The sequence below is a fragment of the Trachurus trachurus genome (assembly GCF_905171665.1).
Source record: "Trachurus trachurus genome assembly, chromosome: 16".
NCBI lineage: Eukaryota > Metazoa > Chordata > Actinopteri > Carangiformes > Carangidae > Trachurus > Trachurus trachurus.
The window spans coordinates 34,573,574-34,588,869 of NC_139902.1; the positions used below are offsets into that span (position 1 = coordinate 34,573,574).

The 15,296-nt window shown below is 41.7% G+C and overlaps 1 protein-coding gene across 1 annotated transcript; it reads left to right on the top strand.

Annotated features, from left to right (window-relative positions):
• Positions 1–4,299: 4,299 nt before the first annotated feature.
• LOC310999158 (GTPase IMAP family member 8-like) lies at positions 4,300–13,657 on the top strand (the record flags this gene model as incomplete). The annotated part of the gene is made up of 4 exons (XM_083989482.1): positions 4,300–4,332; positions 6,072–6,700; positions 10,178–10,229; positions 12,945–13,657. Exons 1-4 carry the CDS (start codon positions 4,314–4,316, stop codon positions 13,655–13,657), a joined length of 1,413 nt encoding a protein of 470 aa, XP_083845608.1. The 5' UTR covers positions 4,300–4,313.
• Between the last annotated feature and the right edge of the window lie 1,639 nt (positions 13,658–15,296).

Consider the following 15,296-nt stretch of genomic DNA (forward strand, 5'->3'; position numbering starts at 1 on the left):
TGTGGATATTTATTGCATTGAAATGTGTCTGGAACTGTGGAGATCTGCCTGTGAGGTCTTGGTGACGTGTGTGCACTGCAGGTCAGTCAGCCAAACTTCCACTGCACCTGCTGCGCTTCGCCCTGCGCTGAGACTAGACCTGGTTGGAGGTGGCGAGCTTTCAGCGCAACTTCGGCGGGACATTTTCGGACGAAACTTCCACTGCACCAAGCAGAATCTGTGACGCCTCCCCCTGCTGCGCGGCCACGCCTATCTCAGCGCAGCGCGATCTGCAAATCTCCCAATCTGACTTTGCGCTAGGCTGCGCTGGTCGAAACTTGCATTAGACTGGCTGCGCTACCTTGCGCCACCTGCGCTGCGCCAGCAAACTAGGGCCCATAATGTTACAGCCTTGATAACAGTTAAACCTTATTTCCGTCACATACGAGGAACACAATTTCACACCATACAACAATTGTTACGCCCCAGAACTTTGTTGGCCCAGAGGGGCATAACAATGGACCCAAACAATGACCCCATCACCAACACAAAGACACTAAGTTAACTAAAAGGAGATTTAATATAAAACATAAGGGTGATACAAACAAGTAGACATAAACTAAAACAAACAAAAGCCAAGCTGGGAGGCAGGCAAGTCCAGCAGTCCCCACACACTGCCCCCGCCTTTCTGGTGCCAGCTGCAGGGTTTTTAAGCTGGCCAGCCCAGGTGTGCCTCGTTGTCCTGATTGGGACCTGGGTGGAGCTGTGGGGGAACTAACCCATACCATTTATTCATTGTAACCATCTAATACAGGGACTACCGAACCCGGCCTCAACTAATAACACCAACAATACATCAAAAGTAAACCCTGGGACTGCTGGTCAGGACTAGAAAAGGTCAAAGTGGATCCAACAAGATCAAAATACACAAGAAGGCCAACGGACACACTGCCACTCGATTTAAAAGAGTGAGCAGCCAACAGTAGCCACACAAGTGGGTGCCACTCCCACCAGATAACAAAATGGCTACCACCATGAGGGAAACTATGAAACAAAGGTTAATTCACTTACAACACTGCGGTGACTCGAGGGCAGCCACAACCTAGCAAACAGTAACACAGAAGTGACTCAACCAAAAGTGGACTGCAACAGCACAACACAAGAGGTCACACAGTAGCCACTGCTACACAAAATGTTGCCAACTTACACCTAAGCTGCAACCGAACGACCCAACGAACGTTCTGTGCAGGTACCACACAAAAAGTCACACACCCAAAGTTACTGTTACTATTTTACACAGAATCCAGACGAAACTAGAGGTAGAGACAACCCACAAGAGATTGTGATTACGCTGCTGTGCAACTCTTTAGAAGAGTGACGTTGTGGAGAGGCACCCTGTAATGTGGTTAACTACAGTATCTAGTCTTCAGTGGCTTCCCGGGAGGCTTCTTTAAACGTTGAACTCTGCGAGTGAACAATGGACTGCCACACAGAAAACGTACCCACACCCAGGTTTCACCACCAAAAACAAGAAAGGCAAAATAACAAAGTGGCAAGAGTCTCTCTCTGCCCGACGACTACCTTACAGGGAACTCTCAAGTAACCACAGACAGGCAATTAAATCACAAAACATCTTGAAAAGAAGACTACTACACCTACAAACCTTTACTTCACCTCATGGTTGTTCAGATCCCGGACGAGCCCCCAATTGTTACACCCCAGAACTTTGTTGGCCCAGAGGGGCATAATAATGGACCCAAACAATGACCCCAACACCAACACAAAGACACTAAGTTAACTAAAAGGAGATTTAATATAAAACATAAGGGTGATACAAACAAGTAGACATAAACTAAAACAAACAAAAGCCAAGCTGGGAGGCAGGCAAGTCCAGCAGTCCCCACACACTGCCCCCGCCTTTCTGGTGCCAGCTGCAGGGTTTTCAAGCTGGCCAGCCCAGGTGTGCCTCGTTGTCCTGATTGGGACCTGGGTGGAGCTGTGGAGGGAACAAGGAGAGGGAGAGAGACAGACACATGCACAAGGCCGAACCCCTATCGGCCGTAACACAATCACAGCTTAAAGGGACAACGAGGAGTTTCTATTCGGTTATAAAAAAGTCTCACGTTAATGTGGATGAATCTCCGCTACCCACACTTGTTAATGGCTCCATTTTCGCTAAATATATCGATCTGTCTCTATCGTTATTTTGTTATTATTAGTGGTGGTGGAAATGCTGGTCGAGCCGACCAGCGTTTCCTTCATGGCGAGTTATGAGAATAACGCAGCCGCATCGCCGTTTATGGTCGGAACTACGATGGTATGTGAACCTCTTTGAACCTCTGACTTTAATTTTTGATGAATGAAAACATGAGTCTGTCTTGCGCCGGTCAAAGAAATGTACGGTGCGCGCGGAGGCTCATAAATGTAGTGTGAAAACGCTTCGCTTTTCCAAAACTCCTCGTTGTCCCTTTAATATAAACGTATTTCATATAGGCTACTGCAATAATACACAAAAATATGCATTCAAACCTCAACAAATAACTTCAAATGTCTAAATTCTAACTGTTTAAGACGAGGGCTGCCATGTTTTCGTGACGTCAAGTCGGAAAGTCGGAGCTCTGATATGATACCCGAGTTTCCGACCTGTAATCTCCGAGTTCGACGCCGTTCAATTCATTTCTTACAACTCGGAGCTCGTTTTTTTCCGACTTCCGAGTTGTCTTAAACGCAGCATTAGACCCTCACATCGACTGAGGAAAAACTCCATGGAAAACCCAGGACGGGCAGACGTGACAGAGATGTTGTCTACAGACAAGACAAGAGGTAATGAGAGGGGGCGGTTCGAGAGATAAGAACCTTCATATCACTGTGATCTACATGAGTCAAACTCCTTGTCCACATTTTTCTGTCCAATGATGCAAATTTGCTCAATCTTAATTATTGTGTATCTGTGGCAGAGATGGGGACTCGAGTTTGCGACTCGAACTCGAGTCGCACTTAAGTCGCACCCACAGAGACTTCAGACTTGACTTGGACTTGTGCCCTAAAGACTTCAGACTCGACTCGGACTCGTGTTTTGAGACTCGTGAACAATCTTTATTTTTTTTGGCTCGTGCCTCCCTCCTGACAGGACGACCGAAGATCTTTTTTTTTCTTTTTCTTTTTTTTGTTTTGCCGTTAACACACACTAGCGGAGCAGCGCCACATGACCGGTAACGTTATTCAGATGGAGGTTAGATCTTCATATTGAACTCCTACAGAGTGCAGCCAAACACCAGTGTCTAAAGAGAGAGGAGCAGCAGAGCTCCTCTGACAGCGCAGTCAGCTGCTGCGGGTGAGTGACAGGTGACTGTGAACTGGCTTTTTTTTTCCTTTTTAATAGCGGCACCGTCCATAGCCTACATGCACAACGCCCGTTTGTTGTGAAACTTTCCTTCACGGGGACTAGCTGCTGAATAACGGGCACATATCAGGCTACTGTAGGCTAAATCCTCCTGTTTATTTATGTTTTTGCTGCGAAATATGACTGAAGGCTCGTATGGAAGTCTGTACGTGTCGACACGCCCCCATGAGTTGACGGAGCTAATTAAAAAAATAATAACAACGATGCGGATCCAGAAAGGTTTTGCTGCACATAAAGATGTGAGCTATACCATCCAGATCTAATGACCTATAATTAACAGCCTAAATCATTTTCCATGTTGTTCATCTGGGTTTTCTGAATTCAACAAAGCAAAAAAAAAGAGAAAAGGCCAGTGCAGAGGGGCAGAGCAGCCTTGATTATTTCTTGACTCAGAATACAGTTTCCTTTAAAGGAAAGCTTTCATTGTGTGTTTTCTTCATATTGCATTGCAATATCCTGTTTAAAGTGATCATATAATAAACAACTAATCAATACTGTATAGATAAAGGAGTGATAATAATACAGTAAATGCTTTGAATCTCTTAGATATAACTGTGCAGTATCCTTAGTAGACCGGATAGCAGCAGATGATAGAAGGGTCATTACAACCAGAAGAGACAGGAGACTTTTATTTTTTAGAGACTTGAGACTTGACTTGGACTCGTGACCAAAGACTTGAGACTTGATGAAGTCTCACCCCTCAAAGACTTGAGACTTGACTTGGACTCGTGACCAAAGACTTGAGACTTGACTTGGACTTGCAAAAAAAGACTTGTGAACATCTCTGATCTGTGGTATAAACAGTTTTCTTGTCTGTAGACAACATCGATGCCTGTAGTGGGCAGATTATAAAGCAGAGAGGAAGTCGACAGAATGTATTGACTGAACTTCAGCAGCAGAGACTCAACACATCCTCCTGGAAAAGACCAACATGGCTCATCGTCAGCTTGGTGAGGTCATTTACTACTGAAAGTTATTTATAATGATAATATAATAATAATAATAATAATAATAATAATTATTATTATTATTATAATCCATCCATATTTAACTGCTTGTAATCATTATTAAATACTGGGACTACGGATGGATATTAGCAGTTGTGTTAAATCCAGTGTATTTATGACAATCCTGTATTGTATGTTCATCAATATGGACAGTCCCATTCACATAAACAAATGAGTAAGTAGGTAAATTATGACATTATTCTTGTCATTCGGAAAAATATCAAGTTCATCTTCTCATTATCCTCATGTTGTTTGAAGTCAGTTAACCCTAACACCCCACGAGGACTCAATGCGTCCTCGCCTGAGCAGCATTTTGGCTACAATCATGTTATAGCAAAATGGTTTGGGGAGGTTTTGCATTTATCTGTGACTATTGAAATTTAAAAAAAAAATGTGATTTTTTTTTTTGTTAAATGTGTAATTAAAACCCTTTACAGGCTGGTTAATTAAAGCAGAAGTAAGTGGTCCGGTCGTTTTCGCTAATGCTGCGTTCCAGGCAGGCTTTTGAAATCGTAAATTACAGCTTCAAGTCACAACTTACGACTTTGTAGCGTTCCAGGCAACCCACTCGTGTTTTTCCGACCTGTTTTACCGGTGAAAGTCACTATAACGGCCACTCGTAACTTCCGACCGGTGAACTCGTACCAGATCGAACTGGTACGACTTCACGGTCGGAAAAATACGAGTTTCCTTGAACGCACCATAACAGTCCTCGTCGCTACGTCACCACATTCACGGCGTCCCTTGGCTGCACACACAGCCCTGCATGCCGTTCTCTCTCCTCATTGGATAAAAACTGTAGGATACGATAAATGTTTTCTCCTGGGCTCAGAGCAGAGCAGAGTGACTGACAGACCCGTGTTTCAGACCAAACACTCTATGTAAGTGATTGCTGTCGGAAGATATAACTATTTAAGACTTATATTAACACAAATATATCACTTACTTCTGCTTTAAAAGGAATCCATATAGGAAAGCAGAAGCATCGGATGGGGCTCTTAGCTGATGTTATTGTGGCTCTCCAAGACCTGAGCTGGACTTTTCCTAATCTGAAGTCGACATTAGAAGATTATAGTAAATACTCAGGCTATAAATTAATGGAAAAGATGACTTTCTCTCTCAGATCTATGAGTGACCTTTCCCAGGAAATGGGAGAAATTGACTGTTTTTATCAAAACAATTGAGGACGCTACACATTAACAAGTAAAGACACTGGACATTAAATACAGGATTATCATCCGAGGAGCCCCCTGTTTTTGTCCGTGCTTTTGTTTTGTTTTGTTTTATTTCTTTGACAGCTTGTTGTCAAGTTGTTTTCCCTTAAATTGAAAATACTAAATAAAAAGTATCAAAAATGAACTTTGTTGGCCAATGTCCATGAAGGTTCTCTGTCGTCCAGCTACTTGTAGTTGTTGAGGGCTAGAATTCAAGGCCACTGGACTTCTCTTTGGTTCTTGAAGATGTATCTGCTCCTCATCCCAAAGGCTTCCTCACCTCTGAAAACCAGGTGTGAGAGTCCCAGGTATTTAACCCATGGAGGGGGTGACACCTTGAGTCTGTCCTGAGGGTCGTTAGGGTCACATGGGTCACGGTGGAACTCATGGGTGTGGCTTGATCGTATTAATGTCAATAAAATTGTAACTTTTACAGTATCAATAATGAGTTTTAATATTCTCCAACAGAACTCAGGATTGTACTTGTTGGGAAAACTGGAGTTGGAAAGAGTGCAGCAGGAAACACCATCTTTGGAGAAAAAGTCTTTGAATCTAGGGCGTCTGTGTCCTCAGTGACGGCAGAGTGTCAGAAGGAAACAGGAGATGTTGCTGGTCAAAAAGTGGCTGTTGTTGATACTCCAGGTCTGTACGACACCAGAGAAACAGAAGATAACATAAAGAGAGAGATTGTTAAATCCATCTCCTTTGCTGCTCCTGGTCCTCATGTGATCCTCATCGTGATGCAAATGACCAGATTCACTGAAGAAGAACAAAAAACCGTGAAGATCCTTCAGAAGATGTTTGGAAAAGAAGCAGGAAAGTACAGCATGGTCCTGTTCACCCATGGAGACGACCTAGAGGCAGATGTAGTCTCCATCAAATCACTGATCAATGATGGTCACCCTCTCCATGACTTCATCAGCCAGTGTGGTGGAGGATACCACGTGTTCAACAACAGAGACAAGAAGAATCGAGTCCAAGTCACTAAGCTGCTGAAGAAGATCAACACAATGATTCAGAGAAATGGAGGAAGCTGCTTCACCAATGAGATGTTCCAAGCAGCTGAGAGAGCCATCAGAGAAGAACAGGAACGTCTAGTGACAACACAGCGTATGGATCATGAAGAAGCAAGAAGAAGAGCAGAGAGAGATAATTCATTTATTCAGCGTGTTCTAAGAGCACTAGCTGCTGCTGGAAAAGCAGTAGTTGAAGCAGCAGTGCAAGCTGCGGTGGGAGCTGTAACTGTGGCAGTGAAGCAGGCCTGCAACATACAGTGATATTCAATATTAATGATTGATTAGCTGCAGCTTGTAACAGGGAATCATTATTGTAATCTTTGTGTGATCTTCATGTTCAGGTTAGAGCTGTGTAGTGCATTACTCTAGTTTCCTTTTAACTTTGACTTAAAAACTTAATTATAAAATACAATAATCAAGATCAGATCTGTATTTAGCCACATTCTGTTTCACAAACAGTTCAGATTAAAACTGATCCAAATATTTGTGATTATGATTTTTGTCCTAGTCTTGCTGCTCTAGTGCAGGTTGTCGAATCAAACATATGATGTATCTGTGTTCAATATGTTAATAAACACAAAGTTGGCCTTACAATGTCCAATTTGCACCATTATTGGACAAACTGGTTACTCCAGGTGTGTCTGACCATTGTTGTGACTACTGAGGTCAGAGTCAGACACACCTGGATTAACCAGTTTGTCTAATAATGTAAAACAGGAAAAAAAGGAGCTGGTTTTAGTTCAGGAAGCAGTAGTACTCACAAATTGAGTAAGCCATTCACTGTCGTGCAGGCTGTTCAGTTCAGTTTTTGAGGTAAAATTCTGATATGTATTTGTGAAACAAATCTACAAAATTTTAGAGTCATGGTAGATGATGTTTGACAAAGACCATCTGGTATTTTTATGTGTTATCACCACCTTAGTTAGGGCTTGAACCCACAACCTCTGGCAACAAGAACCAGCTCCTAACCCACTGAGCTAATTGTCTAGAAGTGCAGCAGATTTCAAAAATGGTCAAAATGTCACAAATTCTGTTATCTAAACAGAACTCTGATAATGCATAAATTGCATCTTGACAGCATGGAAATGTTGGTGATTAGTTTTTAGCAATAAGTGTTTTGCTTCACAAGAGAAAATGTGATGTTTAAAAATGCCACTCTTACATTGACTGCAGTTGTTCCTATGAGAGCAGATTTCAAAATGTTCTAGAAAATTCAGCTTTTGAGATAAAATTCTGATTTTTGCCAAACTTCATCAACCATGACTCCAAAATATTGTCATTTTATTCTGGAAGATAAAATGTATTTAGCAGGAATTTGCTGGTATGTATTTACAGTACTGTTTACAGTCAAACATTTTCATGCACTGTTGATAAATCAAAAATCCGAGAAACAAGTTTTGTGGAGGACAGTCTGAGGATGCTCTCTAGCAAGTTTGGTGACAATTGAGCAAAAATTGCGGGAGGAGATAGGTTCCATAAGTTTTACAGTTATTGAAAAAACTGAGTGATGGACTTCATAATTTGTAATGAGTTTAAGTGGACAAAAGTTTCAGCAGTATTGGGGCGACATTTTAGTGAAAGTTGCAAAACTGTAGTATGTACCGTTGGATTGGTAGGAATTTTTAAAGTTTTTAAGGCACATGTCCTTGGAGTTGAGTAAATCTGACATGGGGTCGGACATTTCTGTAAAGTTTGGTGAGTTTTTGCCCATGGGAAGTAGGATTTCCTCGGAAGAAGAAGACCTGAGGGTGGTGCTGGTGGGAAACACCATCCTGAATGGTGCTGGTGGGAAACACCATCCTGAATAGAATAGTAACTCTATTTGTCTGAAATTTATCTTTGACAGGGCTCAACATCATTTTTACACACACACATACACAGTAGGCATTAAAAACACTAGGAAACCCCGGTCTCTTCAGCTCTGAGCTGCCTAGGAACCAGGGGAAGGCTGAGCTGGAGGAAGCTCTGGAGCTGAGCTCGGTCCTCACGTCTTCCTCCTCATCCAGCTGGGAAGATTCACTGAGCAGGAGCAGAAAGGTCTGGAGGCTCTGGAGAACATACCGAGAGGATGTCACAAAGCCAACAACTGTGTCATTAACACTGTACTTATTTATGTTTCTTAAAAATTCATAAAAAATGTAAATGACAAAAAAAAGATGTGTGAAATTACAAATGAATCAATGCATTTTAACAATAGCTATATATAGCCTATGTATTGTTTTTTACATTTGAAATGTAAAATCATGGTCTACTTTTATTAATTTAATGGTATTTGTAATTTAATGGTTTTGTAAAATAAACAATAAACGACCAAATTCTGTTGTATTTCAGGGTTGTTGTTGTTTTTTTTACAGTGGTCAAGTTTTTAATGCTGATTGAGCCATACCAGCAGATGAAGGAGAATGTAAGCACAGATTCAATAAAACAAGAATAAAACATTTTCACAAAAGTGTTGTCAACATTAAAATTTGGAAGTTTGAGATCTCTTAGCCTCCTTCACTTCACTCAAACAGGCTCTATTGACGTGATTTCTTGATTCAACAGTTCTGACAGTGATCAGGCCTGGGTGTGGACAGTTAAAATAAACTCAGCCCAGAGTTAAACAAAATGTTGTAACCATTGAGCGATCATAGGAGGTTCAGGCTTCATCCAATCAACAGCAATAATTTTTCTTGCAATCATCATCAAAGCATGTAATATATAACATTGTTCTGTGGTAAACAGGTGGTCAGGAAACACATCGAATAAAAAATAACCATAGGAAGGTCCATTGCCAATTTTTTTTTCAGTTCTTCTTTGACATTTTTCTAAAATGTTTGTATTTTCAGGCAGTCCAAAATATATCAGTATGGTCGCCAGCCATAGCACAGTTCACAGGACTACAGCTCCCTTTAGTTGTTTTTGAACTAAATTCCACACCTTCAATGTGTGAATAATCCATAAATTATTGATTTTAAGTTTTTTCTGAGATTGCTGACTAAGAAATGGAAGACTATTGGTGAGTTTTGTTGCTGCTGTCACGAACAAATTTCCCCTCGGGGATGAAATAAAGTATAATTTAATCTAATCTAATCCAATAGAGACCCATCCAGTCTTTAAATCCCCTACCACACATGCCAACACCGTTCGCTGCTGGGGAGAGGTAATAGGATTTTCCAAAAATATTAATATATCATCTGTGAAAAGTGCCAGTTCATGCTGGTTATTTCCTTCATCAAGTATTCCCTGTATGAGAGGATCAGACCTTATCAGTTCGGCCAGTGGTTCAATGCTGAGAGCAAACAAAGAGGGTGACGTCTGTCGTGGAAATATTTTGCTGTTTGCCGTTAGTGAATAATGAAATAGAGATTTCTGCCAGCCAACATGTTTTTATTTCCTTGCAAAGAAAGGTCAATCCTCACCCGAGCGGTGATGGTAAAGAAAGACAAAGACAATAGGGAGACCTAAACATTTATACCTGAGGAACGCCCCCTCAGGTATATTCCACACCCCTTTGTCTGCTGCAGGGGCCGGTCCCATACTCAGACAGTGTTTTCAACACTCTTTTGTCTGTTGTAGGTATTGGCACCGACCCCCGAGGGTGTGTTTCACACCTGGGGCATCCTGCAGGGTGAAGGTTTAGACATTAAAAATACACAAATAACAAACAAAAGGAGTTCTGATACCTTGGGGGAATAGCGGGTAGGGGACGTCTCAAGTGATTAAAACAAAGGAATATGATAAAAAAAGAAAGAAATTAAGAGATCTGTGCCTAAAGCATTTTTGAGGGTGGGCCAGGCCTCCCATAGCGACGGGTAAAATTACCCCTTTCCTGCAGTGGAAATGCGCCATTGGTTAAGTCCCAAGAGACAAGGGTCCCTTGGGACTTAACCAATTTTTCTGGACACACCCATCTCATTTCCGCTCTGGCGTCAGATAACAGAAAAGAACATTCTCCATCATCTCTATCATTTTCTTTTTTTGTGAACAACTTTTTTATTGCTTTTAAAGGAAAACAAGTACAGCAGTCCGATACAAGTAAAATGTACATTGTAATCTAAGAAAAATTAAAATAAAGAAAGTAATAAAAAAAAAGGGACCAGGCGACGACCCCCCACCCCCCCAAATTGGATCTATGTAAAACTCTTACAGGACACGAGAGACCATGTTTTAACGAGAAATGCAAAAAAAACACAGTAATTACAGCAATTCCTTGATCTTATCAGCCTACTTCTGCTTACTTAATGTAAGATCTCTCAATAACAAGTCCTCTCCTCTCCTCTCCTCTCCTCTCCTCTCCTCTCCTCTCCTCTCCTCTCCTCTCCTCTCCTCTCCTCTCCACTTATCTCCTCTCCTCTCCTCTCCTCTCCTCCTCCCCTCCTCTCCTCTACTCTCCTCTCCTCTCCCCTCCTCTCCTCTCCCCTCCCCTCCTCTCCTCTTATCTCCTCTCCTCTCCTCTCCTCTCCTCTCCTCTCCTCTCCTCTCCTCTCCTCTCTAGCTTGAGTGCTAGTGGAAAAGCAAAAAGAAGGGCAAATTTGTTCCATTTGTTTCATTCTTATTTTATGTATTTGTCAGGGACACAGTATTTTGTGTACCAGATAATGGCTAGAGAACTAGCCATTCACAATTACACACCACCTGCACAGAGTTGGGCCTATGGGCATGATTTGTGACACCACAGTTTAGAAGCCAGTCCTGGTCCAAGATTGAATGTTCATAAATGTGATGTGTAAACCTGAAGTGTACTACGGTGCAGCTAGATTTCTAGGCTAATTGTGGTTATTAGCTTTGCAGTGAATCGTGCAATAGAAATACTTTTTACTTTTAATAATACTTTTGAGTGCATTTCAGAGCCTGTACTTTTGACTTTTACTTGAGTAGATATTTGGATCAGTACTTTCACTTTTACCAAAGTCGTTTTTTACACAGGTACTTTTACTTCTACTCAAGTAAAGAATCTGGGTACTTTTGCCGTCTCTGCCGGGGTGGGAGTTGTCTCTGGAGATGTTCTTTGCTCTGGAGAGGTAGCAGGTGTCTGTAATGTCTTTGAGTGTGGGAAGAGGGCTGCCAATGATTTTTTGTGCAGATCTTATGACCCTCTCCAGAACCACACCTCGAGGCAGAATGTGATGTGAGGATGTTGTTATGATGGGATGTAAAGCTCTTTGGGACAAACTGTTTGTAAAAACGGGCTATACTAATAAAATTGCCTTGCCTTGCCTCTCAATAGTAGAGCAGTAGAAAGCCATCAGCAGCTTGTACTGCAGGTTGTTCTTCTTCAGGACTCGAAGGAGTTAAGAAGAAGAACACGACCAACACAACCCCATCTCAAGCTTCAAGGAACAAAGTTTGGGAAGTGGGAAGTGGTTAGAGAGGGTGGTTCAAAAGATAAGAACCTTCATATCATTGTGATCTGCATGAGCACAGCAAGAGTCAAACTCTGTGTCAGTTATTGTGTATATAAACAGTTTTCTTGTCTGTAGACAACATCTATGACATAGAAGATTATAAAGCAGAGAGGAAATCGACAGAATGTCACTGAAGTTCAGCAGCAGAGACTCAACACATCCTCCTAGAAAAGACCAACATGGATCATTGTCAGCTCGGTAAGGTCATTTACTACTGAAAGTTATTTATAATGATAATATAATAATAATAATGATAATCTGTGGTAGTGATGCAGCGTTGCGTCACACAGTGATATTCAATATTGATGATTGATTAGCTACAGCTTGTAATAGGGAATCATTATTTTAATCTTTGTGTGATCTTTACATGTAGTGCATTACTGTTGTTAGTGTGAATGCTGAGTTCTTCCTCTCCGCCATTTTCTTTATACTTATTAGTGTGAATGCTTTCAGCATTCACACTAATAATTATTGTCCTCTATTGTTCTTCCTCGCCGCCATTTTCTTTATTCTCCTTTTATATTCTTGCTACTTTCCGCCTCTTTATGGTCTTCTTCTAGTCCTTCATACTTTGTGCTATTTCAACAATTCATACATCAAATCGTGCAGCTTTTTCTGGACATTATCGGAATGACTTTTCTCTTTTCAACTATTCATACTTTTTGCAATATTCAACTATTTCTGATTTTTTTTGGCCCATAGAGAATGCATTGGAACAGTCTTAAAACTCTTCAAATCTTCTTACTTGTTTCAGCCTCTAAAGCTTCAGCATACTTTCTGCTAGAGACTTCATTCAAATTCTGATCTGTAGACAGTCACAAACTTCTAATGTATTCGACCTGTGTACAACTTTTTCATAGCTTGTACCGTTTTTGAGATAAATCCTTTAGCAGCTGTTTCCTCACTGTCTCCAGCCTAATGACCTGTGTTGTTTCCAGGGTGTGACCTGAGGGTGGTGCTGGTGGGTCAGGAGAGAGTGGGGAAGAGCTCAGCAGGAAACACCATCCTGGGGAGGAAGGACTTCGACAGTCGGCTCAGTGTTTCACCTGTGACACTGAGATGTGAGAAGAGAGAAGTTGAGGTTGGTGGACGTAGAGTCTCCGTGGTGGACACCCCCGGTCTCTTCAGCTCTGTGCTGCCTCAGAACCAGGTGAAGGCTCAGCTGGAGGAAGCTCTGAAGCTGAGCTCTCCAGGTCCTCACGTCTTCCTCCTCACCATCCAGCTGGGAAGATTCACTGAAGTGGAGCAGGAAAGTCTGGAGGTTCTGGAGAACATGCTGAGTCCTGATGTCTCTAAACACACCATGGTGCTGTTCACCTACGGAGACAGACTGGAAGAGGACGACATCGACCTCGACGAATTCATCAGAGAAGACAAGAACCTGCAGAAGCTTCTGAAGAAGTGTAGTGGTCAGTACCAGGTGTTCAACAACAGAAGGATGGAGGACAGAGATCAGGTCCAACAGCTGCTGCACAAGATAGATTCAGTCTCTGAGGGAGGACGTCGGGTTTATGAAAAGAAAAGACCTCAGACCACAGAGGGAGTGGTAGTGTCTGGACCTGGAGCTACTGGGGCTGTTCAGGCTGTTGGGCCTTTGGGGGCTGTGTGGAGTCTGTTAACTACCCACTTAAGCCAGAGACAAATGGAGTGAGGCAACACTGACAGATGAATACAGAGGGAAATATCAGAGATTGATTAATATTACTCTTCCTTGCAGTGACAGGATATTTCCTCTCCATGGTTGCAATACTTTTTCTACTTTCTCTAATTTTCATTTATAATTTATCTTGACTAAATCTTTTGGATTCTCAGGAATATGAATGCCAAGCACATCAATGGAGCCACTACTCCATTTGACTGGAGCAGGGCATTGTAAACTTAAATCTGTACCTCTTAGTGTGCCTATTCTCATAATAGTGCATTTCTCAAAATTAGGCTCTAATCCGGATATTCTAGCAAAAAAATTGAAATCCTCAATCAAAGCGTGTAAGGAGCTTTTTTCTGGATGCAGAAAGAAAAGATTCAAATTCCTGGGGATATGGGGATCCATATCTCACAAGATCTCACCTGGACAACCAACTGCTCTCTCCTAGTCAGGAAGGCTCACCAGCGCCTCCTTTTCCTGAGGACTCTGAAGAAGAATCATCTCTCTTCAAACATTCTGGTGAACTTCTATCGCTGTACTATCGCGAGCATCCTGACCAACAGCATCACAGTCTGGTATGGAAACTGCTCTGTGTCAGATCAGAAGTCACTGCAGAAAGTAGTGAAAACTGCCCAGCGCATCACCAGAGCCTCACTTCCTGCCATTGAGGACATCTACAGGAAGTGCTGCTTCAGGAGAGCTGACAACATCAGGAAGGACTTCCACCACCCAGCACACAGACTGTTTGCCCCGCTGCCCTCTGGGAGGCGCTACAGATCATCCAGGTTCAGGAACAGTTTCTTCCCATTCTCTGTCTCCCTGCTCAACTCTGCCCCTCTGCCCACACATACACTAATTTCACTGAATCAACCACGTCCACCTCAATTACGTTCAGGATCCCTACAGACATCACTGCACCATTAACTGCACTTTAATGTGTATCATTGCACTACTGTATATTCATACAGCACACCAAAATCATTGCACTACGGTACATTCATGTAACACATCTGTATAATAATAATAATAATAATAATAATCATAAGTTTATTTGAAAACAGGGACAGTACACATTAATAACATCAACTGTAAATGCGCCAGAATTAGCCAAGAGGCTATTTTTCATCTGTAGTCCCCAGACGGATGTTAAAATGTCACCCTAAAAACAGAATATGAATATGATTAAAATTACAAAGTTATTAGTATAGGAATTTATTTATGATCATATATTTATATATAATCCCCATGCACTTCATATGTATGTTTTTGTTTTTATTATACTGCATATGCACTCTGGTCGGATGCAAATTGCATTTCGTTGCCTTGTTTTTTAACATGTGTAATGACAATAAATTGAATCAAAATGGCATCATCTGCATATAAAGTTATTTTTGCTTTGAGATCATATGGTTTTAATCTTACAATACAGTGATTATTTCAAATTCGAATAGCTAAGATTTCAATACAGAATAGAAATAAATCTGGAGACAATGGACACCTCTGGCGAACTCCTCTAGCAAAGGTTAAAGGGACTGGATAAGTGCCCATTATTAATTATTCGACTGGTTGGTAAATTGTATAGCACCTTCACCCAATTGTATAGCACCTTCACCCATTTTACAAGAATTTTCCCCAAAATTGAAAA